General features: G+C 40.9%; 2 protein-coding genes and 1 long non-coding RNA gene across 5 annotated transcripts in view; 2 read left to right on the top strand and 1 right to left on the bottom strand.

The window, feature by feature from the left end:
- The window catches only part of LOC103464269 (cysteine-rich protein 1), a 227,440-nt gene that overhangs the window by 1,461 nt on the left and 198,280 nt on the right, over nt 1–27,699 (bottom strand). The window lies entirely within an intron of this gene.
- On the top strand, nt 1,619–4,779 carry LOC145551650 (uncharacterized). Its single transcript, XR_014087531.1, has 2 exons — nt 1,619–2,939; nt 4,413–4,779. It is a non-coding gene; the product is annotated as an uncharacterized LOC145551650 (long non-coding RNA).
- Nucleotides 24,162–27,265, top strand: gpr78a (G protein-coupled receptor 78a). The gene is made up of 3 exons (XM_008408290.3): nt 24,162–25,375; nt 25,517–25,630; nt 26,669–27,265. The coding sequence occupies exons 1-3, from the start codon at nt 24,594–24,596 to the stop codon at nt 26,910–26,912; spliced, it is 1,140 nt and encodes a 379-aa protein (XP_008406512.1). The 5' UTR covers nt 24,162–24,593; the 3' UTR covers nt 26,913–27,265.

The raw sequence follows: 27,699 nt of genomic DNA on the forward strand, positions 1-27,699 counted from the left end.
TGTGATCAAGGAAGAAGGAAACAATTCTTGTACATGTTGTAAACCAGCCTTTCTGAACTCCTCGTTCCAACAGAATCAAACTCCAAATCAAACATACATTTTCACTTTACGTGTTCGCAGAATCAAGAACCGATCGACACGTATCAGCATCTCCCCTTTCGAACAGGAACACAAAAGGAACTTTACCTACAGTATTTCCGTCAGCTGGGTAAGCCGCAGTAGCTGGTCCCGGTCAGAGGAGTCGATAAGGTTTACCTTCTCCACCTCATCGGTCCTCCACTGTGGATCCATACCAGGAACTGCCGTCCTCTTGCATTTGGATGACAAGAATGTGGCGTAATCAGCGCAGCCACCCGAAACCGCTGCCTTCAAGGCACCGTCGCAAGCTCGTAATTTTGAGTTTCAACACGAACGCCGTAGCCCAATCGTGCTAGGCACAGTGGTGGAGAAAGTACTCAAAAAATGTACTTAAGTAAAAGTACAAATACACAGACAAAAATGTACTCAAGTAAAAGTAAAGCTACCACATTAACATTTGTACTTAAGTAAAAGTAAAAGAGTACTGGCTTTTAAAAACACTTAAGTATTAAAAGTAAAAGTACTTGCTGAATGGATTACCTAATGCTAATATCATTAAGTGTACCGATCGTATTTAATTTTAATACATTAGAAATGTGCCATTTAATGAACAATGTCACAGATAAAGCATGTTTTTATTATGTTTACTCTATGTAACATAGTTTAGACTTAGATATGTGATTCTATGCATCATAATTTCAGGGATGGAAACATCTCGTCTCCTGTCCTAACATAGCATGTACTTCACTTTTTTTTTGCCACTGGTGGCTTTTATTTTGAAAGAAATCCAACAGAAAGGGGATGGAAAGAAGGTGGGTGGGAGAGGACATGGAACTAAGGAGTCACATAGCAGAATTGTAGTCAAGACGACCTACCCAAGAAGACCAAGTCAAGACCAGCACCTCGCGCTACGTGCCACAAAAAATTTAGTTTTACCTATCAAAATTGCTTCTCAAATTGATCTGAAAGATCCACATTCCCATAAAACACCTAGATATTAAATACTTAGAGCTGAAATAAATTTAATCGGTAAAGATCCATCCAGAAGAATCGGACCGTTCCTGAATGTCATATCAATGCAGACTTTGGTACCAGCGTTGTCCCATATATGCGACACCTCAGTCAACACCTTCACACAATAATTCAGCGCATGAGTGACAACTTTTTCTCATCGCAGATGCAGCATCAGTCAGTACAGCTAGCTTTGCTAGCATCACGTCCACGGAGCTTACCTTTCTTTAAGCTTTCCTTCCAAGTGACCAAGGGCATAGGAACAAGTTTATCATTGGGGGGGGGGGAACACATATCGGAAACTTGAAAGATCCGTAAATAGCTTGAGCAAAAATGTCAAACAGTGGTTGACACTGTTGGTTGACAGTGTTATCAATGTGTTACTCTAATCTGACCCCTTGTAATCCGTAATCTAACTATTTACAATCCAATAATCATCTTAAAATTACGTATCCAAGTTAAGTATTTGTGATTATTTTTAGAAAACACATGTTGTTGCTTCTTTTTCCTTGGGGAGATACGTTTCATATGTAACACCAGCAACACAAACGTAAACGATGGAGAGAAAAGAGATGCACATTTTCTAGCTGATGGATGAATTTTTCATTGAGTGATCAAATTACTCTTTCAAAGTAACTATGCCATCCATGGCAATAAACTAACTACACTTTAAATCATATGTGTGTAGACCTGTCACAATAACAAATTTTGATTTTTGATAATATTATTTTTAGACCATTTTTAAGTAATAAATGTTAATGGGAAAATTATAATGCAAGAACACAATCTGAAAGATCAGTAAACTTAAAATTATAATGAACATTTAACACTGCAACTGGAAGGCATCTCAAATATCCAAAATAAATAAACAAAATGACAAAAATAAAATGAATTTTGAAGTCTTTGTAAATAAAAATTTCCTTCAAAAAAGGTTTAGCTGAGACCAAAGCACCAACCTGAAAGCTTTTATCATACAGTTTTTTGTAGAAAGAAAGAGAAATAAAAAGAGAAGTGATAAATCATGCCAATGGAAATTATTGAATTTGTTTTAATTAATCATGAGCACGTAGCTCGGTTCATTGTGCGCGTTGAAGGGGACACGCAGCAGCTCGAGCTGACGCCGCCGCATGCGCAACGTGTCGCAGCGCCTCGTGCATCTATGGATCTTTGCAACTCGTTGCGGATCACGCGTGCCGCTCTCCCAGGCTAATCTGTTGCTAAGAGATGAGTGTGTTTACTGGTAACCAAGAGCCACGAAGTGAACTTCAGATATTTACTTTTGCGAAATTTGCCAACGGTAAATGTCTTGTATCTAATGCGTTATTTCAAAAGAGCTTTTGTTTTATAAACTACTTGTTATTAATTTGATTTTAAGAGATAAACGGGGTTTTTCTGGTAACGAACTGCCACGAAGTATAAATCGAGATTTTTACTTTTGTGTTGAATGTGTGTTTAATGTAGCCTATTTGCCATTAATGACATAAAAAAAATTACTTTTCTGCAAAATTGACCAACTGCACAATTCTTGTTAGTGTAAAATAAGTGGTATTTCAAAAGAGCGGGAGAAACATTATATTTTTTTATCAATAAGAATTTTTTGTTGCTACGCTGTTAATCTGTTGCTTAGAGATGATCGCGTTTTCTGGTAACCAACTTCCACAAAGTTCCTTAAAGTAAACGTCTGAGAGATAGCAGAAGAAATCCTATGTTTTTTGAACAATAACAATTTTTTGTCGCTAATCTGTTGCTAAGAGATGAGTGTGTTTACTGGTAACCAAGTGCCACGAAGTGAACTTCAGATATTTACTTTAGCGTAATTTGCCAACGGTAAATGTCTTGTATCTAATCAGGTAAGCGTTATTTCGAAAGAGCTTTTGTTTTATAAACTACTTGTTATTAATTTGATTTTAAGAGATAAACGGGGTTTTTCTGGTAACGAACTGCCACGAAGTATAAATCGAGATTTTTACTTTTGTGTTGAATGTGTGTTTAATATAGCCTATTTGCCATTAATGACAAAAAAAATACTTTTCTGCAAAATTGACCAACTGCACAATTCTTGTTAGTGTAAAATAAGTGGTATTTCAAAAGAGCGGGAGAAACATTATATTTTTTTATAAATAAGAATTTTTTGTTGCTACGCTGTTAATCTGTTGCTTAGAAATGATCGCGTTTTCTGGTAACCAAGTTCCACACAGTTCCTTAAAGTAAACGTCTGAGAGACAGCAGAAGAAATCCTATGTTTTTTGAACAATAACAATTTTTTGTTGCTAATCTGTTGCTAAGAGATGAGCGTGTTTACTGGTAACCAAGTGACAAGAAGTGAACAAAAAGCAGAGCACAAACATTTCTAATGTTACTATTGCCCAAATTAAAAGTAGGCTTTTTCCTAAAATAAGCTTTTTAGCTATTTTGTTTATTTATTAACCATGTTTAGCACACTGAATGGAGGAAGTCAATGTAAGACAACATGCTAGTTATAGCCCACATGCCACTATCTGCATTTAGGCTAAAATTACCATTATTCGATCTTGATATTGCCTAATGTTTTGTGATACCAAGTATAGGCTACAGAACAAAGACAGAAATATTTACAAAAAGAGATGTTTAAGCAGAATCATTGCCAAGGCAGAAATGAGAAAAAAACACAATTTATCTTAAACTCCTAGAACTGGCTTTAGTTCTTGAGTTAAAGGAATTCTATTAAAAAACAGAAACACCTGCTTTACAAGCAGACTTAAAATGTTCCTTTCTGTGAGCATCCAATGTATCATCTGATATTGTTCGGACAGGTTCAGATCTGATATCACTTGTCTTGTTAAATTTCCTGTTCCTAAGTTCTCTGACGAGGCCCAGAAATTTGATAACGAGTCAGATTTCTAAGTTTTAAAATGTTATCAGAAAGGTAGAAAGTTTGCAAATTATTTTCCTTACACTTTACAGTTATGCAGCACTTTGTGTTGATCTGAAGTAATCATCTTTGTTGTAAAATATCTTGGAATTTGTGGCTGCAGCATTGCAAATGCTAAATAGTTATGGGATGTAAGCACTTCTGCACATCATGGTGCTTGTTAGAGAGCCCTAAATATTGTATGTTTGTCATTTCCTTCAGTTACTCAACATATACTGTTACAGAAACTCAGTTTCAGTGTTGGGGTCACATTGTATTTGGGAAACGTTTGATAGTTGTGCACATAAGAAAAAAATAATGTTAGTTTACTGCTAGGTGAAACGCTAGTTAAAATCAAACCTACTTGGAGATACTCAAACAATGTGTATATTTTATTCATATTTATATAAATTCCCTTCTCACCCTTCCGCAGGTGGACTCTTTCATCCTCTGAGCTCGGGTCGTCTACCAGAGGCCTGGGAGCTCGAGGGTTCTGCGCAGTATCTTGGCTGTGCCTAGAACCTGACATTTCTGGACTGAGATGGCTGATGCTGTTCCTGGAATCTGTTTTAGCCACTGCTCCAGTTTGGGGATGACTGCCACGAGGGTCCCAATGACCACAGGCTAGACTACCACAGGTCCCTGCGCTCCTCGGCCCTGTAGACGCAGGGTGAATCCTAGCAACCTGCGGCCTCTTTGCCGGGAGCACCGGATGCCACCTGATGGTGTAGACCCGCCGATTTCTGCCAGGATCAGTTTGGTAAATGCCAGGTCGCTGACAAATAAAACTTTCGACATTAGGGATTTTTTTTTTCCTCTTATTGATTGGATGTTTTATTAACAGAATCATGGACAAGTGGTTTGGTGACTCCAGCATTTTTAATGAACTTGTACCGCGGTACTGCGGCTATTTTAATGCTCCAAGGATGTCAGGGTCCGGTGGAGGTATAGTGACTGTTTTTAAAAGCAGTTTTACTTGTAAACAGTTGCCTCTGGCCTCGTTTAGTAGCTTTGAGATCAGCCTATTTGAACTTGGCAGCTCTCACACTGTACTGTGTGTGGCTGTCTATCGGCCACCGAAGTACCACAAAAACTTTATAAATGACTTTTCTGATTTCCTGGCTGATATTATACCAAGGTATGACCGAGTTCTCATTGTTGGTGATTTTAATATTCATGTCTGTTGTCCTACTTCACCTATGCCTCAGTCATTTCTTAATGTTACCGATTCTTTTAATTTTGTGCAGTCTGACTGGTGCTATCCATGAGCATGGTCACAGTCTTGATCTGGTTTTATCTTATGGTCTACCAGTTTGTAATTTAGTGATTGGTGACTCATTATTTTCAGACCATATGCCTGTTTTATTTGAGATAACGCTGTCCTGTGCTAAAGCTAAAGCATGCACTGCAGCTCGGTTCTATCGTGTTCTTAACCCTTCTACTGCTGGTCAGTTTTCTTCTGTTTTTAATCAATTTATTGGTGTATAAAGTGCTTCATAAATAAAGTTGGTATGGGATGGTATTGTACTGTGGTCTTCACCTTCCAGGCCTTTTCCAGTTCCTCTCTGAGGCCCTGGTATTTCTGCAGTTTCTCGTGCTCCTTTTTCCTGATGTTGTAGTCACTTGGTACTGCTACATCCACCACAACGGCTTTCCTCTGTTGTTTATCCACCACCACAATGTCCGGTTGGTTCGTCATTACCATTTTGTCTGTCTGGATCTGGAAGTCCCATAGGATCTTAGCTCGGTTATTCTCTACCACCTTTGGGGGTGTTCCCCACTTTGATCTTCCAGTCCATATTCTGCAGATGTTCCTGTACACTATGCCTGCCACTTGGTTATGTCATTCCATGTATGCTTTCCCTGCTAGCATCTTGCACCCTGCTGTTATGTGCTGGACTGTCTCAGGGGAATCCTTGCACAACCTACACCTTGGGTCTTGTCTGGTGTGGTAGATCTGAGCCTCTGTTGCTCTGGTGTTTAGGGCCTGTTCCTGTGCAGCCAGGATGAGAGCCTCTGTGCTGTCCTTGAGTCCAGCTTTTTCCAGCCATTGGTAGGATTTCCTGATATCAGCCACTTCAGTTATTTATCGGTGGTACATCCCATGTAGGGGCTTGTCCTCCCATCATGGTACCTCCAGCACCTCATCCTCTGTTCCCCATTGTCTGAGACATTTATTGAGCACATTGCCTGTTGAGATCTTGTCCTTGGTGTATTTATGGATCTTGGATGTTTCATCCTGGACAGTGGCTCTCACACTCACTAGTCCTCTGCCTCTTTCCTTGCGGCTAGTCTCAGGGTGCTGGATTTGGGGTGGGACCCTCCATGCATGGTTAGTAGGTTCTGAGTCTTAACATCCGTGGTGTTCATCTCCTCCTTTGGCCAGCTAATTATTTATTTATGTATTTATTTTTATTTATAACAGACAGAAAAGACAATCAAGAAAGAAAAAAATCAAATAAAATAGAATGAAACAGACTAGAGAAATAAGAGGTAAAACAAATTATTATGCCCAAGTAACATGCAAATTTTATATTTTCTGTTTGAAAAGGAGCAGAATATGTAATATCTTATGATGTCCTGCCCCTTTCATACTTATCAATTTATAATCAATTAACTGTCAAAACATCAAAACGAGACAACTTGTTTCCATTTTACATGACATTTAAAGATGTCTCATTATTTAAAAAGTATTTATATCATCAATAGTATTTACAGACTTTAAAACAGTCATCTTATAGAACATTTTGCAATAAGCTCCTTTTTAATCAGTTTTTTAAGCTGGTTTATATTTCTACTTTTTTGAACTCATCATTCAATCCATTCTGTACATCTACTCCACGCACCGATAAACAAAAACTCTGCATGGTTGTTCTAATACATTGTTTTTTAAAATGTCCATCACCTCTTAAATTATAACTTCCCTCTCTGTCACAAAACATTTTCTGTATATTGGGTGGAAGTTGCTGATTTCTGACCTTAAACATGAATTGTACAGTTTTAATATTTCAGTATTCTGGGACCTTGTTGCTGCTCTGCTTGGGTTCCCCAAGGTTCAGTTTTGGGCCCACTCCTCTTTTTACTGTACATACACCCAATAGGTTTTATTTTAAATCGCCACAGTAAAGGATTCCAAAAAGGTTTGGTTCCCTCAATTAAGAAAACTCAAGGAATCACCTGCCTTATTTACCTTCCTTGTTCCTCGTTTAGTCAGAATGCTGGATTTGGGGTGGAGCCATCCATGCATGGTTAGTAGTTTCAGAGTCTTAACATCCGTGGTGTTTATCTCCTCCTTTGGCCAACTAGCTATTCCTGCAGGATCTCTGATTACTGGTAAGGCGTAGCTGTTTATTGCACTGATCTTGTTCTTGCCATTGAGCTGGCTTCTCAGGACTTGCCTTATTCGTTGGAGGTATTTGGCTGTGACTTCTTTCCTTGTGACCTCATCGAGGTTGCCATTTGCTTGTGATAATCCCAGGTACTTGTAACTGTCCTCAATGTCTGCTATTGTTCCTTCTGGGAGTGAGACCCCTTCTGTGTGGACGACCTTCCCTCCATCTGACCACACTTCTCCAGTCCGAATAACATCCCAATGTCAGTGCTGTAGATCCTGGTGGTGTGTATTAGTGAGTCGATGTCTCGCTCGCTCTTGGCGTACAGCTTAATGTCATCCATCTAGAGGAGGGTTAGGGTAACATTAATGGTGGCCCCATTCTTGAGTCGGTATCCGTAGCCAGTCTTGTTGGTGATTTGGCTGAGGGGGTTCAGATGCAGAACAGCAGTGGACACTTGTGCAAGTGGTTTGCAGTTTGCATTATATATAAATAAAAAAATAAAATAACAAAACTGCATCTGAAAACCAATTGTGCAAGTGGTTTGCAGTATATATAAAAAAAAAAATAAAATAAATAAATAAATAAAAAACTGCCCTGAGACAGACTGGCGACCTGTCCAGGGTGTATCCCGCCTCTCGCCCAGAACTTTAGCTGGAGATAGGCACCAGCACCCCTTCCCAACCCTACTAAGGGACAAGGGTGTAAGAAAATTGATGGATGGATAAAAAACTGCAACTGAGAACCAATTGTGCAGTTTGCAGTATATATATTAAAAAATAAATAAATAAAAAAACCTGCAACTGCAAACCACTTGCACAAGTGTTAATCAAATGGGGCAGAAATCAAAAACTCTGGAAAGAATCATAATTCTTTCCAGGAAACTCTCTGCCCCCACTGCTGTTCTGCATAGGTCTGAATCCCCTCAGCCAAATCATCAACGTGAGCCATCCCGTCCTTCCAAACAGACTCCAGGATGGTGACTCATGGGATCCTCCCAGTCAGAGCCGTCATGCACTCCCGCGACATCTGCCCCCGACCCGGAGTCGGATAGGCACCTTCTGTGGGAGTGTAGCGCTGCTGTGGACCTGTGGGCAAAGGCCGGCTCCTTGCAATTCCCATACTTGCCAGTAAGGGAGGTCCTCGACACGCAGCTAGTGCTGCACCGGGTGAGCCACCGGAAAACATGAAAAAGGGCCTCATGGAGATGTGGCTCACCCTAGCCACCATATGGACCTCCAGAAACCTGCTGGTAAGCAGGCGCAGGCAGATGCCCACCCACGTTTCTGTGATCCGAATGGTGGCAAAAAAAAGAACATACAGAGCTACAGGTGGCGCGCCTGTAGCTCAAGGACACAGGCACAAAGAAGAATCGCCTGCGCCTCTTTGGACGAAGGAGCCGGCGCTCCACGGACAGAGGTCCCAGCAGCAGTGGGGCCCTGGCTCTCCGGGTGAGGCAGGTGGGAAGGAGCAATGAGGGAGGAAAGCCCCTCTGAGCACCATCGCTGTTTGGAAGAACGGGATGGCTCCAAATTTCAACCAGACTGGCCACGGATACCGACTCAAGAATGCAGCCACCAAAAGTCTCCTCCTCTACATGGATGGCATCAAGCTGTACGCCAAGAGCGAGCGAGACATCAACTCACTGATCCGCACCACCAGGACCTACAGCACTGACATTGGGATGTCATTCGGACTAGAGAACTGTGGCGGATGGAGGGAACGTCATCCACACAGAACGGGTCTCACTCCCAGAAGGAACAATAGCAGACATTGAGGACAGTTACAAGTACCTGGGAATACCACAAGCAAATGGCAACCTGAATGAGGTCACAAGGAAAGGAGCCACAGCCAAATATGAGGGGGTACCCAAAAGTTTCCAGAATGGCGCTGCTGCACGCGCAGTTTTCGTAGTACACGATTCTGCCTCTAGGTTAGCGGTTCTCAATGTGGGCGGTGCCGCCCCCCAGGGGGCGTTCAGAGGACGGCAGGGGGCGCTGGCGGACATTTTTACAAAAGGGGGGCGCTGGGATGCCTTTAGGGGGCGTTTAGTCGAAGGTAAACTTTACACCTTAAATGCACAACAATGCCAGTTTAGACTTTGAGCAACTTGGTAAAACTGTATTGTGTAACATTAAACCATGCTTGGCTGCAGCTGTATTGATGGCAGCTCTTCTTCTATTCAGTGTTTGTAGCTTCTGTTAGCTTCTTGGCGCAGCTCCGTTCTTCTTCTACTGGTAGCTAAAATCACGATACCCTCACTGTGTATCCCTCTGAAAAATGAACCCATTTAAATAAAGAAATCAAGAAATCCCTCCATGGGTGATACCACGATAGAGGGCGTTCATTTTATAGCCTTAACACCGGTGCTGTAAGTGGTCCGGTATGAAACTGGTGTGATAGAACAACACAGCACTTTTAAATTTCAATAATCAGAATGCAGTATAGCCTATATGTGCTGCATCGCTTTTCCCCATCGATACGCTTCCCGACCGCCGAGCACCTTAGGGGCTTAAAAAAAAGACGTGCACATTGCGCAAAACTCTGAAACAGGAGAAGCGGGACATAAAACGGAGCGACGAACTAGATGTGAATTATGGCATAAAAACAGAGAATCCGACACTGAACATTGAAAAAAATCAACACATGATGTGAAACACATGACGATTAGGCAGCGCAGCAGGTGATGAGTGAAGATTACTGGTGGTGAGCGTCAATAAATGATCAAATAAATCTAGCAACAGGAAAGAAACTAAAGTGGACATAGCAATAAACCAAGAGAGGACAATACTAATCAAAGGAAACTAAATGGAAATGAATGAAGAACAAAATGCAAGAATTAACTAAGAAACTAAAGTAAATACAGAGGAATAAACTGGTATGGCAAGACCTTTCGAGCAGTAATTAATACAGAGGACTGTATGGCAAGAATAAACAGACACTATTTCCAGATAAAGGTAAAATATTGTTGAAATGTCATGGGTTTGTTGAGACCCCATCTAGTACTGAGAATAAATATATCTTACAGACCCCAACAGTAAAGAACTGATCACTTATTTATGTTTTTAATTAGCTTTGATATATTTATTTCTTCACTATTAATTTTCATGTCAGTGTCATGAGGTTGAGACTCCATGACACTTTCAATTTGACTCATTAGGATTTGATTAAGGATTCATTTCTGTCTCATATTTGTATGGCATTAAAAGGACCTGGAACTTTTGTTTCTCCACTGAAAGCTCTGGTTTGCACAATAAATGGGATGTAGGTGAAGTTTTATGGATGATACTCTGATGTCCCATTCTCCTGAAGGCAGCACAGAGGTGCACGACCAGAAACTGACAAACACTGATGTAGTTACAGTTCTATCCATGTTTTAATGTTGCAGAGCTCAGTCGTTTTGCAAATAGTTCAAAGTTTAAACTGGCATTGCTGTACATCTTTTATCTGGTCATTTTGTGCAAGATTTAACAACTAGAAAACGGCACAAAATAAGATTTTTTTTCCCACTCTGATTGGCTGCTGTTAGGCCTACAAATTTTAACTTGAATGTTCATTGCATTTTTCGTAGACGCCTGTGAAAATAATTTCTATTTCCATCACTTTTTTTGTTCTCTGGAAAATTATTTTTGATGATAAATACAGAAACAAGCATAAAAATCAAAACATCTACAATAGTGATAGTAATATTAATGATAAAATATAGTCAGTGCAAAGTCGCCTGCAAATTCTTTGGTGGGGGGCGGTGAGGGACCTGGATAAGGGCTAGGGGGGCGCTGGCTTGAAAAATGTTGAGAAACACTGCTCTAGGTATTTGTTCAACCACGCCTTCTCAATCAGTGTGCCAAGCGGCGTTGATGTGGAAGGTTTCATCTACCCGCAGTGAATTTTGTTGTAAGAGCTGTTTTGTCCAGCCGTCGTTTTTCTTCATGGAGAAGTTTGCGTGGCTGAAGCTTTGCTTCCTGCTCAGGAAAAAAGCATCGGAAACCGTTCAAATGTTAAAGAGCGCTTACAAGGATGACGCTATGTGTCAAGCTCAAGTTTACTCATGTTCACCAGCTTTTAAAATGGTGAATTGTCAATTGATGATCAACCGCTTTTTTCCGGAGCAGGAAGCAAAGCTTCAGCCGTGTGCTGCTCATAGAACTTCTCCTTGAAGAAAACGACTGCTGGACAAAACAGCTCTTACAAGAAAATTCACTGCGGGTAGATGAAACCTTCCACATCAACGCCGCTTGGCACACTGATTGAGAAGGCGTGGTTGAACAAATACCTAGCGGCAGAATCATGTACTACAAAAACTGCGCGTGCAGCAGCGTCATTCTGGAAACTTTTGGGCACCCCCTCGTACCTCCAACAAATAAGGCAAGTCCTGAGAAGCCAGCTTAATGGCAAGAACAAGATCCGTGCGATAAACAGCTACTCACCAGAGTAGGGCTGTTCTAAACAATTATTTTAGTAATCGAGTAATCTATAGATTTTTCTTACGATTAATCGAGTAATCGGATAAAAACAATTATGAAATAAAATATTGGTAAATCTTCCATAACACCAGTGTTACTATCGGATATCAACATCAGTCTATTTTTTCCACATTTGTGCTTCCCTACCAGTTACTTTTTTGTAGACCGGGGGAGCAATACGGCATATTTACGGCTCCTCCGTTCAGAAACTCATCTACCAGCCATGTTCCGCCTCCCGTTTGTTCAGACCGGGATGATATAAGTTTATTGTGCGGTTCGTCCGTAAAGCTGCTCTTACCCTGTAAGCATCAACCTTCAGCCGCCCGCCGTGTTCAGTCTCTCCGCTCACCTGTATAAATCCTCCTCAGCTTCTTCCCGCCGTTCAACCAACAGCTCCGGAGCAGAAAGGCTGCCGAACTCCCGGCATCATTTTAAGGATGTTTATTGGTCCCACAAAAACGATGAAAACCCGGAATTATCACCAATCAGTAAAATCCCCGCGGGCCGAACTTGAAGATTGGACGTTATGCCGCTAACACGTAGCTTCCGTCAACAACTCAGAGGCGGAAGTCAGAGCTCCGCTCAACGCAAATAATGTTCCGGCTAAAACACGGTGCGCTAAATAAAACATAAATTAACGAAGCTTCGAGGCAGGTCAATTTTCCTCGAGGAATTTTAATAATCGAGGTACTCGAATCACTCGAGGAATCGTTTCAGCCCTACACCAGAGTAATCAGAGACCTACCCTGCATGGAGGGCTCCACCCCAAATCTAGCATTCTGACTAAACACGAGTCGTAGGGAAGGTAAATAAGGCAGGTGATTCCTTGAGTTTTCTAAATTGAGGGAACCAAACCTTTTTGGAATCCTAAAGACCTTTATTGGAAATAACAAACTGTTCCACAAACAGGAGCCATAATACTGGATGGATAATAAATGACTAAAACTATATGATCACGTAAAAGGTTAAAATAAGATTCATAAATATATATGCATAGAAAACAACAAGAAAAATGACAAAACAAACCCTAATTGATTTCTATTTGCTTTTTCTCTTTCTCTCTGTCTGAGCCTCGCGCGGTGCATCTGACCTCTGACCTCAACTCTTCCCATCTGTCCTCCCATGGACCAGATGATGTCCCTCCTACAAAACCAGCCGATGAAAATGATCGAGAAGATCTGGAGGATCAAGAAGACAGAAAAGACCTCCATCACCTCCAGGGGACAACTGTCAGTCTCCTGTTGAGCATTTGGACTGAAAACTGTGTGAGACTGAGCTTTAACAACCTCCGCTGGTCTACTGTCCAGAATCAGCGTAGAGGAAGAAAAGCTAAACATGCTTCAGAGCTGTGAGAGAAGACGACTCTGAACTGTTGACGCTTGTTTCATCTGTGGACAACATGGACATTTCCTGAGGGACGATCTGGACAACCCAAAGATCCAACACCAGAACCAGTTGGACTGACAGGAAGCCAGAGGAGAGAGACGGGGGAGGATTTGACTGCAGCAACGCTGAGACCGAGTGGGGGAGAGGGGCGAGAAGGAAGAAATAACATGAATCCACATCAAGCACTGTGAAGGACAACCTGTCTGTAATGTCCATCTAGATCACGACTTTAAATCTGAAACAACAGAGCAACAGAGTGAGCAGCAAAACTTCACTCTACCAAGTATCAAGTACTTCAACTTTTGACACCAAAGAGGACAATGTCCAGAGCAACAGCTAGTTTAGATGTTTCTGAAAGGCTCTCCACTCAAAGAACTATTGCTGGTCCACTGTCAAGTGGCCGAAGCAGAGAGTGAAGATTTATACTTTTATGACAGGAGGTAACAAACCCTCCTGAGCAGGCGATCAGTGTTCCTGCTTCTACGCTTTACCTACTTTCCAGATGGAAAATCTGCGCTTTCTTGTTGGGTTTTGAACGGACACTTATCTATACCTTCACTGCACTAATGTAATTTTTTTTGTTTTGTTGGGTTTTCTAGAAAACAAATGAAATTGGGTAGCTTAATTATGATCATTCTTAGTTGTTTGACTCCTGAGGATGTTTAAGAGTTTAGAAATTCATTCTTCTAGACATAAGAGAAGTAAATTTAAAATTAACTTTAATGTGTGTAAAAGACTCATGTGTTGTCTCTGCCTGGCAGAGCTTTCCATCCAGAATTGCTTCATGATTGATTGTCCTACAAGCTCTCTGTATTGTGCATAATTCATAAATAAACCTGATTGAGTGATTTTACCTGAACAGTGCTTGGTAAGTTTTTTTCCACAACAATGGACAAAACATTAAAGGCTCTCAAGTAAAAAGCGTGGCAGTTTTAGTTAATGTTGGACCCATGAGCCAATGCTAACATTAGCATATTAGCCTGCAAAGACTTTTATGCGTCATCTTTTCAAAGAAAATTAACCTGTAACCATATATGCGAGTAGTAAAGGCATACATGACACATGAAAATATACTGAAGACGAATAACTCACCTTTAAAGAAGCTCTGCTTCTTCCAATGGAAGCTTCCCGCACTTTACTGCGCACCGCTGAGCTGAAGCATTCACTCCAGTGACAAAAATAGTCAAATCCAGTTTACTCAAAATAATGTAGTCTTGTACTTTTCTCAGGCCAAACATGTACATTGCTCACATTACTTGAGTTGAATAAACAATTTAGTGAGACTTGAGTAAAGCATACAAACCTAATTTAAGTAAGAATAGGTATTGCCTTTTACAGTATTCTAGGCAAGGGCGTAGGAACGAGTCTGTCATTGGGGGCGACGCATATCGGAAACCTGACAGATCAGTTAATATTTTGAGCAGAAATGTCAAACAATTATGCCATCATCACATCAGTAATGCGTTACTCTAATCTGACCCTTGTTTCAGTAACAAGTATTCTAACGCGTTACTATTTACAATCCAATAATCAGGATTCCAGGATGAACACTCACTTTAGCATTTGCCTCACAACTAGCAAGCTACATACTCTGGTAGCACAGACAGGCTACCAGATTCTGATATATCTTATTGGTCAAAAAACATTTGATTATTGGTCAAAATGCACTGATATAAATTGACTTGCAGTTGAACTGGTTCTACTTCTTTCTAAAACCAAAGTAAAAAACAAATAATAAAATAGGACTCGGCAGTTTTAAACTCAATACAGCAGTTTGACCAACAAAAATAAAATCTAAAAAACAAGTTTTGTTCTTCTTGAACAACTCTCTACATCAGTGCAACAGTTTGATCTACAAAATAAATAAAAATGATGCTTTTCACGTCTGACACCGTAGCTCCTCACTGTTAACTCAGTCTCACTTTCCAGCCCTGCATTCAGTAACTTAGCAAACATGAGCCATAAAAAACACTGAGGCAAAAAGCCTAAATGTTTTTATTCTCCTGTCATTTTAGCCGCAAACATTTAATTAAAAATATCTACAGATATGTGTTTCTGTCTCTGCCTCCCTCTGACTCTCTGAAGCCTGATGTTCCTGCATGGACTTACAACAGACACTACAGTAATTTACAGGATCAGAATGTGAACTAAATATAAAAAGTATGTTTTTATCATATAGAATGCAACAACTTCATTTTCAGATGTATACATTATTATACATCTCAACTCTATTTACTTTGTAGCAAAAATTTTCACTAATTTATTTTTAAACCTCTCCTCAAGCCCTTTTCTTATTGTCTCATGTAATTAATATAATTTTTATATAATTAATATAATTAATTAATATAATTTTTATATCTTCACACTCTAAAACTCCACCTGGCTCTCCTGTGCCTGATCTGCTCCTCTCTTAATAAAATAATTTAGCTTATTTAAGCGCTCTGCTAATGCGCTGTAAAAGCATGCGAGTGGAAGATTTTAAAATTCTTCGCAACTGAGGTGAAATTATTGGGGGGGACGAATGTGACTCTCTTCAATATTGGGAGGGGGGGCGGACATGTCCCCCCGCTTCTTACGCCTATGCAAGTGACGCTAAAAGTTGGACGAAGTCCCCACCGTCTATGAAAGCGAAGCGCTGCTGATTTTACATGTCGCCATATATCTTATGGTTTATGCAGCGCTATTATATAACTGACGATTAGACAGACATCTTCTCCCGCTCAAAGGAAACCACTGCACATGTCGGGAGCTTCACGTGCGAGTAAAGTTGGAGGCGATGGGTGACAACAGACACGTAAGTCACGTTATTACTTGGATTTTACGGCGCCACCTTAAGACACTGAACTTCACATTTTAACGGGAAAAAAAAGCTCAATGCGACTTGGATGTAACGAGTAACGCGACACTTTTGTAGAAATGTAGTGAAGTAAAAAGTACAGATACTTACTGTAAAATGAAGTGGAGTAAAAGTATAAAGTACCCATTATTAAATCTACTTAAGTAAAGTACAGATACACAAAAATTGTACTTAAGTACAGTAACAAAGTACATGTACTTCGTTACTTCCCACTACTGGACAACTCTTAGTCACGTACACCATAAATCTGGGTTTATGGAGGAGGGGTGACGAGAGAGTGAACATTTCTAAAGTTTACTAGTTCAGTATTAGTTTAATTAACAGGGACGACGTGCAAAAAACATTAATAAAAAATGTTTCACACCAGATTTAGCTGAAGCAAATTTCCATCTGTAGCGGTTGCGGTTTGCTTCACAGAGCCTCATGAAGCAGCACAGATCAGAGAGGAAAGAATATAATTTAGACACATGTCACAACTGACATCATCGCACAGTTTACCAATATTATCGCCACTGCAAGTTTTCTTAATACAATGAAGCCCTAAAAGTGACCATAAAAAGTGATCAATAATATGTTGTCAAATGAATTTTTATTATGATTTTCTAAATTAAGCCATGCACACAATCCCATGGATGTTTAGTCAGATTATACCTTTAAATGACCTTTCTTTTTTATTTTCTTTTTTTCCATTCTCCTCTAAATTGCAATTCATGAAAGAGAAAACATAAAACCAACTCCAGAGGTTATGCCAGACAGCACTTAAGTCTTGAAGGTAGCGTCCAAATTTCAATATGTGGTCAGCTGACATCTGAAGTCGGCTCCTCCTGCGCATATTTCTTACTTACATGGTGCCAAATAGCTTTCTAAGCTAAATCGTGTCAGCGAAACTAACATCCCCGAGAATGTTTATGATTCCAATCATTTTAAAACTGCCATCCAGATTCCAAGTGGCACATTTCCTGATTTCTCTTTGATAAAATAAGCAGAGCTGAACAAAGTTTGTGCAACTCCATCACCGGTCACGACCTTTGACCTAGCAAGGTGACGCTAGCTGTACGAGCTGACTGGTGACCCAGGAAACTGAATCGATGTTCAAGGATCAGAACAGCTTTTCCAATGCACCACAGAGCATCTCCACCGATAATCCAAAACGGATTCATATGTTTGGTGGCTCACTTATTTAACTGGTGAAATGCCACAGTTGGTTAAAGAGAGTAAAGGAAGTTTGCTGACTGAGGAAAATATTTCAAGAGTTAATCAGGCAGTGAACTGGCAGTAAGTCACTCAGGCTGCTGCACCGTTAAAGGCGCAGACTACTCATCGGACATATGCTACTGCTGCAGCACTTCAGACAGCTTGGACTGTCGAAAAAAAAATTAAATCTATTCAGTGAAGGCGTTACAGTAGCACAGGCCTTAACTACTTCCATCTGTCTGGAATAATACTCTCCCCAAATGACTCACTGTTTTGCTGATCAGAGCTACTGCGTGCAGCACATGGTGAAAGGAGGAGAGGAAACACAAACCTGCCAAAGTTTTTAAAATTGCTATCTACACACCACCTCAGCCCACAACTATCCTGCTGCACAATACCATCGTCACATCTCTCACAGCCTTGACTACTGGACAAAGCTTGGTGCAGCCATTTGGCCTCATAATCACTGCTTTTGCTCAAATCTCTACCTTCTGTCTTCATTTTCAAATTTGATCCTATCTCACATTAAGGGGCAAAGCTGAACTTGCAACACCAAACTGCTGTCAGTGACAGCTACTTCAGGGAATCTTGCAATAATATATGCTTTCCCCGGGCTATGTAGTTTTTTTTTTTCTTCTTTTTTTTTTTTCCTCTTTGAGACTTAACGAGGTCTGAAATTCCATGAATTCCACTGAAAGCACGGATTTGTTTTTACTGAGATTGGGTCTGGAACTTCTCTGTCTTTCAGAGAAATAAGACACTGCTGCAAGACTTCCCTCTGCATGCCACTCTCTGTGTCTTCAAGTTAGTTCGATTTTTCATTAATTTCATTCAGCTCAACTCGCTTTTATTCATACAGCACGTTTAAAACACAGATATTACCGTGTTTTAATATCTGCTCGTAAAAGAAACATTTGCAACATTCGTAGTTTTTTTTTATTTAGCATGGCTGCATCTAAATACAGCTTTACTCTTAACTACTTTCCCCTGAATCTACCCTCCACATGGAGGCCTGTTCTTCAGACATGACTACAGAGATGACATATTTGAAAAAAATATTATAAATATATTATGAATCTAAAGTAATATCAAGGTCAATGTACCCATAGGCAAGGCACTTCACCCCAAAAACCTACCAATCTGCGCGCATCAACATAAATGTGTGTTTGTGAGTGCCAGAATAAATGTGTCTCCAGTGTGAAGCTCCATAACTGATCAGTATGACTACAAAAAGTGTCATTCTGTCCTTTTACCATCAGCAAAACTGGGAAAAAATACACGTATTATGCTAAAGGTCAAGTACGGTCAGTCAGTACGATAGATGGCTGTGTAAAAAGATTGAAGGTAATTAACTATAAGCCCTCTTAAGCAGTTTGGTTTTTGTCTTGGATTTGAAGACGCGGAGGGAATTAAGGTCTGTTACCCGGCCAGAGAACGGGAGCCAGAAGACGTAAAGTGCTGCCTCCTGTTCCGGACCTGAAAAATGTTGGACTGAAAAGCAGAGCTGGAGGCTCGGACTGAAAGTTTTACTGTGGGACTACGCAGAACAATGAGCCGTTTTCAGATGAAGCTACCGAGAGGACTCTGTATTAATCAGAACAATGGATTCTTAGACTAACACATGGCTGGTTTACCTGTCAGCATCCCGGCTTCTGGTTGAGCCGTAACTGTTTCTAATGACTTGTGCAGGCATCCAACTAAAATAGGATAGCAGCAATCCTGTCTGCTATTTTTTGTAGTGAATCGTCAGAGCGTGGTTCCTGTTTTAAACAAACTCATTTTGTTTCTGTGTTTCCTCAGCTTCCGGTTTTCTTGTTTTGACGTGCTCACGTCATCCTCACTGCAAATGCAAAAAGATATATTTATCTGTCAGGATTCGTTAAACAACTCTGGCTTCACCAAAGCTGGAGTATTTGGTTTACACTCATCAAGTCTTGTGGAATAGAATACCGTACGAAGAAAAAGAAAAAACATCTGTTAGCTGTTACTGCTATTGTAAAATTCAATTGTTGCTTTTATTGTTTCCTATTAGTCAGCGTTTAGATAAATAATTTGGCATTTGGGGATTGTAAGAAGCCTCTCTGTCTGGACGTCATGGACGTTGCTACATGTTTCTGCCCTGGAGGTTCAATATTCTGAAATGTTTACTCTGACTGGGGGTTTCACTCAAACTAACCAAGTGGTTTAACGTTTAAAGCTTGTGCTTTATTTCCTAAGTCAAACTTTAGCAGAAAAAAGTGGAACAGGAAAGAAAGTCAGATGGGAATCATAACGGACGTGAATCAAATTTTCCAAGGAAAACATAAGCAGTATGAAAATGTTCTCACAGATGAATAAAATCCAATTGTACAACATGAGGAACATAAAAGCTGAAGAACACCCGAGCTTGAAGACCAAGTTTGAGACCATCGCTGTAGAATGAGGCGCTCTGGTGAGACGAGACCAAAGTTGAGCTTCTTTTGACCTCGACGTTGATCCCTGAAAAGCTAACGTTGTACATCGCCCAACGCAGACCGTAGTCACATTGGAACATGGAGCAAAGCATACGTTTTGAAAAGTGAAAGTCTTAAGGTCTGACGAAAACATAGACCCAGAGTTACAATGGAGGGGTTTAAATCAAAGTATAGTCAAGGCCTTAACCCCAACAAGAATCTGTGGTAAGACTTGAAAACGGATGTTCACAGAGGCTTTTTGAAAAACCTGCTACATTTGGTTAGAATTGCAGGGCTAGAGTGGAGGTGGCCACGCTGAGATGCTCATTTTAATGTTTGCGGATCTGGAGGTTGGAGACAAAGGAGATGCTAAGCAGGTTTATTTAAAAAGAAAGAAAGAAAAAAAGAAAAAGACAATGAGTCAGACAATGACACAAAAAGCTGAGGTCATTTGGAGTGTCTCACATTCAAAGGGGGTTCAAAGACTCCTGCTGGCCAAATCTTGACACGATCCGACAAAACTCTTAATTTAGGAGAATTACTTTTGGATTTGAATTGGGAGTTTTCTACATGCTGAGAGATAGTAAAACAATCGTTTTTCAATCTAATAAATGTCCAAATACAGCCACAGTCTGTGTGACAGAAAACATTTGTTTCTTCTGGCAGGCAGCCAGCTCACTCCCTCCCTTTTTGTCTTTTTCTGTCCCAGCCTGCCACATTTCCCCTCATGTCCTCCTTTTTTCTTACACAACCGTTGCATCTGTGGATCTTGAATAATACAGCTACATTTTTCACATCTTGTGACCTCTGCGTGGGTGGAGTGTGCGCTCACATTGGCAGTATGACAGCCAGTGCATGTGCTGATGAATTTCATGTGGGTGTGTTGAACTTGTTATGTGTGTTTCTCAGCCTTAGTGCTTGAAGGAACAGGCTAATTGGCTTGTGTTGCAGCTATAAAGCTGACTCAGTCTTTTAATGAGGATGACGGCCGCTGTGACCAAACTAGAGGTCCAGATTTCTGCGGACCGAGGACACGTGCACACCTTCAAGGAATGATACTCTATTAGGTCTTGCACAGATGCATCTGAAACCAGTTGGTAGCGTGTGCTGCATAAAAATACACACAGCCATATCTTTCTGTCTTTTTCCGACATCAAATCAGACCAAACCGATCAATTGTGACAAAACACTAATCATTTCTTTTCGCTAGCTGCTTCAATGAAGAGGGGCGAACTCATTTTCTGCTAATGTAGAGGTTTACGTTATGTTTCTTAGACTTGCCTTTAAACCAAATGACTTTGGTAAATCATTTTCCACAAGCTTCTTACAGTTTATCTGTAACGTTTGCTGAAATTCTTCCTGGTGTAGCAGAGTCATGGTTTGTTTGCTAGTTTTGCATTTCAGATCTGAGCACAAATTTTCCATTGGGACTGAAATCGGGACTTTGTGACGGTCACTCCAAAACATTGACTTTGTTGTCCGTCAGCCTCTGTTTAACTAATGCCAAGTTCATTTTTACAATGCATTTGTGCTCTTCAGCATTTCCACATAATGCCCTTTCCTCACGACGCCATTCATTTTGTGAAGTGCACCAGTGAATCATCTGCAGTGTTGGACGAATAAATTCTAACTCTGATTTTATTAATTAATGAAGGTTCCTCATTTTATGCGTTATATGAGCAACACTTGATCATCCTGACAGATTTTGCCGCTGTGAGTCTCTGAAGTCGGTGGTGATGACACAGGAGGGCGTTTAGGAGCTGGCAGGACATAAACCAGCCTAATTAATTGTATTTAAGTAATAAAAAAGGAAAATGTCAGTTTAGCATTTTCTAGCCAAATGATCAAAGAGCTAGACAGAGTACTATCTAGTGTCTGTGACAGGAATAATAGGAACATCTGGAAGACACATTTGAAATTAAACAAACGACAAAAAAAAAGCTCAGCCAAAAAAACACTCGAACTGTAATCTTCAGTAATTGAGAAGAAGGGAACCACATGTTTTCTACCGGTCTGTGAGTCAAAGCAAAACCTAGAGCAAGTAAACAACATCAACACCAAGCTCTCTTTAGGCTCCTAGGACAGCAGTGACCCCAAAAAGGGTGTGATTTGAATGCTGGAAAAAAAAATATATATATAAGTAGAATATGTTTTTAATGCAAAGGCATCATATTAACACCACATCTCCTTGTCTGAGCTATTTGAGAAAAAAAACAAAAAAAACTCTGATCCTAATGCAGACAGAACAGGGTCAGCTTTCCTCCTCGTGTCACAAGTAGCCACAGAGGGGACAAAGTCTGAATTTATCACCAGGAAACTTTCATCAGATGAGAAAACTGCTGATTTATCCCCCATGGACTGAAACTGTGGTACAGTTCAAAGAGAAAGTAAAAAACAAAACAAAACAAAAAAAAACATGATTTAGCTGCTGCCAACTGTGGGGACTGAGTTATGTAATAGCACTCACACTCATAGCGTTCAGTATTCATACAGCCTGAGGTATGGTGGCTCAGAGGGGAACGCCGTGGACTTTCTGTCTAGAAGCAGGAGTTCTCCATCATCCGTGCCATCGGTCACTTAGTTTGCAGCCTGGAGAATCCAGAGCAGCAACACGTGATCACTCAGCGGGATTCACCATGAAAAAAGGGGGAGTCATCCCTCCTTTCCCCCCCCATTTCACTCCCTTTTGTGTCTCTGAAACAACAGGTTGGGTTTCCTTCATAAACATGCTCAGTGGCAGCAGCCCTGCTGGGCAGAGCAGGATGACAAAAGGAAAAAAGAGGTATTAAATTATGGAGACACATGCTGAACGCAGTCTTCTGGAAACTGGTGAAGATTAAACGACTGGAGACAGAAATAACTGAAAACATGAGGGGGGGCTGGAAAGATTAAATGCAGCACAGCAAGTTATCACTGCACTCCCCCTCCTTCCTCTCATACACACATATATACACACACATATATTGTATGTCTGTCTATCTTTACAAGGAGTTTGCATTGACTCCCATTAATTTTTTATTCTTTTCTACTGTCTAATGCTAATCCTTGCTCTAAACTGAACCTAAACTCAATCCACAGCATAACCTCAGAACAACATTTCTTCTGATGGGCCCTAGTGAAAAAAAAATTACTTTATTATATTTCAAATATACTTACATTTGTGTAAATATATTTTAAGTATACTAAGTATTAAGTGTACTACCCACAAAGTATACTAAAAATATGCTTGTACCAATTTTGATATTAGAATTTTAAAGAAATGTATTAAATAGAAGTATACTTTAAGTGAACAAAATATATATTTGCCCAAGTGCAAATATACGCTTGCTCAAGTGTACATTTAAAATGTTTTTTAAATATGTTTGAAAATATATTTTGTGTATAGTTTAAAATACATGCTCAACACCAAGTGCTTAATAAACATGATTTGATTTAAATATAACTGGACAGAATTTATTCTCCTTGTTAATCTAACATTTCTCTTTCACCACCAGCCCCCCTCACCACCCTGCAAGGATCCGTGTGTTCAGATCATGAATGGAAAGGTTTTCAGGTAGTTTGTCTCCTTAAGTCCACACTTAAAACAGCTTCATAGTTAATGCCAACATCAACTGATTCTATGACATTACTGACTGTTTTTTTCTACTTCTAACATAAACAGGCAAAGAAGACACCCAGAAATGTTTTCCCACCCCAGGCATCCGGTCCCAATCATCATCAGTTCTGATGTCACATACATGGCGAGTCCACAAAGTCTTAAAATTGTAAATCTTATTTTTTCGTTGTCATTTTTCTGTTCTCTTTAAAATACAATGCTTTCTCTGTTTAATTGCTCTATTGTTATTTTTTGTAGATTTCTGTAAAGTGCAGTGAATGTGAATGTTCTGTCGTTGATCCTCGCTGTTCTCAGGAAGGAGAAATGTTAGTTTGTCTGCAGTAATACTGGAATACTGTTACATTGTATTAAAACAATACTCTGTCGTTGGTGAAACAGTTTTCACATTTCCTCTAAAGTGTACCTGTTGTTTAATTGTGCTAAGTTTCATAAGCATGTTGTCTGTAAACTTTGAATCAGGCAGAACATTATGACCACTGATAGGCTGATAGGCAAAGTGTTATGTAGTAGGGTATTGTTTGTAATAGAAATGTTTGTATCTAACATACATACATACATACATACATACATACATACATACATACATACATACATACATACATACATACATACATACATACATACATACATACATACATACATACATACATACATACATACATACATACATACATACATACATACATACATACATACATACATACATACATACATACATACATACATACATACATACATACATACATACATACATACATACATACATACATACATACATACATACATACATACATACATACATACATACATACATACATACATACATACATTTATTTTGTGAATAAACCTCTTGCCACCTTTGCTTCCACACATCAGTCCGTCTTCTTGGGCAGAACTTCCACGCAAGAAGATGGACTGATTTATGTGTTGGTGAGGTGGAGAGATGTCACGGGGGATGTCTGCCCCGTGACATCCGCGTCTATCTTCTTAACTTTAGCTTCTGTGTGAATATTGTTCAAATTCACATGAGCCAACCACCGGCTACACGTGTCTCGCGCACGGTATTTCTGGAGAGGAAGGAGGCGCCGGCCGACCAGTGCGCATGAGCGGGAATAAGCACAGAAAGCTCAGTTTGTAATCTCATCTGCGTGTAGCTTCTCACTCCGGGTGAAACAGAAGTCGTCACTGTTCGGATTAAGGAGACTTTTGTCAGCAGCTGTGTGGAAAAAGCGCAGCTAGCGCACTTTGTCTGTGATGCGTTTTTAACCGACAGGAAATCCTTGTTTGGACATTTCAGCACTGGACAGCGGTCCGCGCGCGTGAGGGCGTTCGGCATGTGGCAGGGCTGGTCTGTGACAGCTGGAGGTGGGCAGGAGCTGAGCGCGTGGAGGACCCTCCACAGCATCCCCCCCACCGAGGCAGCTAACACGGAACTGCAGGAAATGAGCATCCCGCAGTTCCTCCTGAAGGGCTCCGTCGTGGTTTCCGCAGTTGTCGCGCTCTTGACGAACTTCTCGGTGCTGCTATGCTTCACCCAGAGCGCGGAGTTACGATCCCACGTGCCGGGGATCTTCACCCTAAATCTCTCCATCTCCAACGTCATCCTCGCTCTCATCAACATGCCGGCCACTTTTCTCGGCGTGGCCAGCAGCGCGAAGCCCCTCAGGGACCCCCTGTGTCGCGCCGTGAGTTTCACCGAGACTTTCATCACCTGCAACGCCATGCTGAGCATGGCCGCGCTCAGCGTGGACAGGTGGGTGGCGGTGGTGTTTCCTCTCAGGTACTCCAGCAAGATGCGCTACCGGGACGCGGTTGTGATCGTGTCCTACTCCTGGCTCCACTCCCTCACTTTCTCCCTGATGCAGCTGATGATGGGCTGGGGGGCGTACAGCGACACGTACGCCTCATGCACGCTGCACCTGGACGCTGAGGCGGCGTCGCATCGGAGCGCCTATGTCACCTTCACGGCGCTGTTCCACTGCAGCAGCTTCGCGCTCTGCCTCGTCGTCCTCTGCTGCGCCTACCTGAAGGTTCTGAGAGTGGCCAGGTCGCACTGCAAGAGGATAGATGTCATCACCGTGCAAACTCTGCTTCTGCTGGTGGATATTCACCCCAGGTGGAGAATGGTGGAGGGCAGGGGTGGGGGGTGGTGGGGGGGGTAGACACAAAATATGCATTTGCTGTTTTGTAACTTTTTGCACTTATTTATGTCAGTCATGTAATACTTTTGTCCTCTGTCTGTTTGTCTGTCTGCCAGTGTAAAGGAGAGATGTCTGGCCCAACAAAGGAAGAGAAGGCGGCGAGCCGCTAAGAAGATCTGCATCTTCATCGGTTCCTTCATCATCTGCTTTTCACCGTATGTCATAACGAGGTAACGGCCTACCGTGGAGCTGACGTGTGTCTTCAACATGCGTTTAGCGACATGTGTTTCCATTCTGTTACTGTGGTGCAACAGACGTGTCACGCTGGGACCCAGGAAAGCATCAACATCTCAACACTAACGCCGCTTTATAGACCCTGAAAATGTAATTATTCGTGTCAGGTCAGACTGGATGTTGTGATCAGTGCCGTTAAGAATGGGTTTTGCTTTGTAAATATTATAACTATGTTATATTTGTTTAAATTTGAATGACTCAATTGGTTACTTTCACAGACAGTCACAAAGGGCTATGCAAGACAAAAAATGGATTGTGACAATCACAGGACATAAAAAAACCCATATATAAACAGGTGCATTAAATCTACTTATACATAGGATAAAAATAAGAATATGTAAAGTAAAACAAGTGGCATTACCCCAGAGCATATCCTGGACTGAGGAAATACTTAATTGCTTTGTTTCACTGGCAGCAACCTGCAAAGTTTTGACCATTTAGTTCTCAGTCTTGTTCAAGCAACTTTTAAATCTGCAACGCCTCTCTCTGAAGACTTTATGATATTGTAAAAGAACATGATTTTCACTCATAGAAAAACTCTGCATTCTTTGGTAAAATGATTTAAAATTTCCAAAGAGTGGTGGAGATTATTTAACAAACAAAATAAATTGTACTTAGTTATATAGAAATATATTTTTCCACCCCGAGGGATAGTAAAGGTTTTACTCTGTTCTACTAGTTATATATAAAACATTCATTCTAAAAATCCTTCACTAACCCCTGGTCATTTACTTTCTGAAATTATCCAAAAATCTTCTTTAACAATTCAAAACAGTTTCTCTAAGCCCTGGCTAGCGTCTTAAATATATATTAAAAAATTACAATCTTTAATATTTTATAAAAGTTCCCTCAATTCTCCACTTTTCTGGCAGGAAAATGAGCCCTGAGAGGGTCTCTGTCAGTTTGTGTTGACTATAAATTATATAATATACACATGTCTTAAGTGTCTTACTCCTGCTTTCCTCTTCCTACAGGCTTGTAGAATTGTTGCCCTCGGTGGACGTGCCCCGACATTGGGGCATCGCTACCAAATGCCTGGTCTACGCCAAAGCATCCAGCGATCCATTCGTTTACTGTCTTCTGCGACACCAGTACAGGAAGGTCCTGGTGAACGTCATCTGCCGCATACTGAGAAAGGACCACTACTTCCTGTCTGCGCACAGCACTAGCAGTATGTGGGACGCCACGGATGAAAACTTTCCTGAGAGGATAACTTGAAATTGCCTGGTTTGAGTTAATTGTTAGTAGTCTGTGCCTTGTCAAGGGCAGAAGTTAGTGTTTGGAGGTCAAGGCCTGGCCCAGGGAGGTCAATTGGACACACCGCTCCGGTACAAAGACCAAGTAAATCTCGGAGTGTACCAGACCCTACCGCTGTCTGCATGGCTGCTATGTTGGTGCGCTGAAAACTAAAACATCCTGTCTATCGCCGTCTTGATGTGTGTCTGGAGTGATGTAACAGTGAGTTTTGTAAGAGGCTGTTGGGAAAATGTTACAGCTGATATTACTTCTTGTGTTAATGAAGTGTTATTGTTGTGCACAACAATAAAAAATAAACGTGCGAAACTATTAAATCACAGCAAGAAGGCGATTTAAACACCCCCGCCCCCAGACACCCAGAGACACGCTGAGTCGAGCATGAGCTCATCAGACACAGACATTATGTGGCTCATTACGCTCCAGTTGTCACCTCGTGTAAACCTCGCAACGCAGAATTTTAATTAAAAACGCCAGAAAATGTGACATCTCCAATCATCGCAACTGCAGGAACAGTGAAAAGTTGATCAAACGGGCCAGCCAATCCTGGCTTTCAGAATCTCTTTCTTTTTTCTGTGTTTGACTAGACATAGACTTAAAAATGGTGTCACTGGATGGCCAGTTTCTGAAGGGGGTACTACACACTGATAAAGCCTAACATTGTGTCCACCTTGTTCAGCACGTCTCACATTTACCCGACTGGATCAGATTTTGAGGTCAACAGCAGTAGCTGATTTTTTTTTTTTTTTTT

This window comes from Poecilia reticulata, chromosome 1 (assembly GCF_904066995.2).
Source record: "Poecilia reticulata chromosome 1, P_reticulata-male-v2, whole genome shotgun sequence".
Classification (NCBI taxonomy): Eukaryota; Metazoa; Chordata; class Actinopteri; order Cyprinodontiformes; family Poeciliidae; genus Poecilia; species Poecilia reticulata.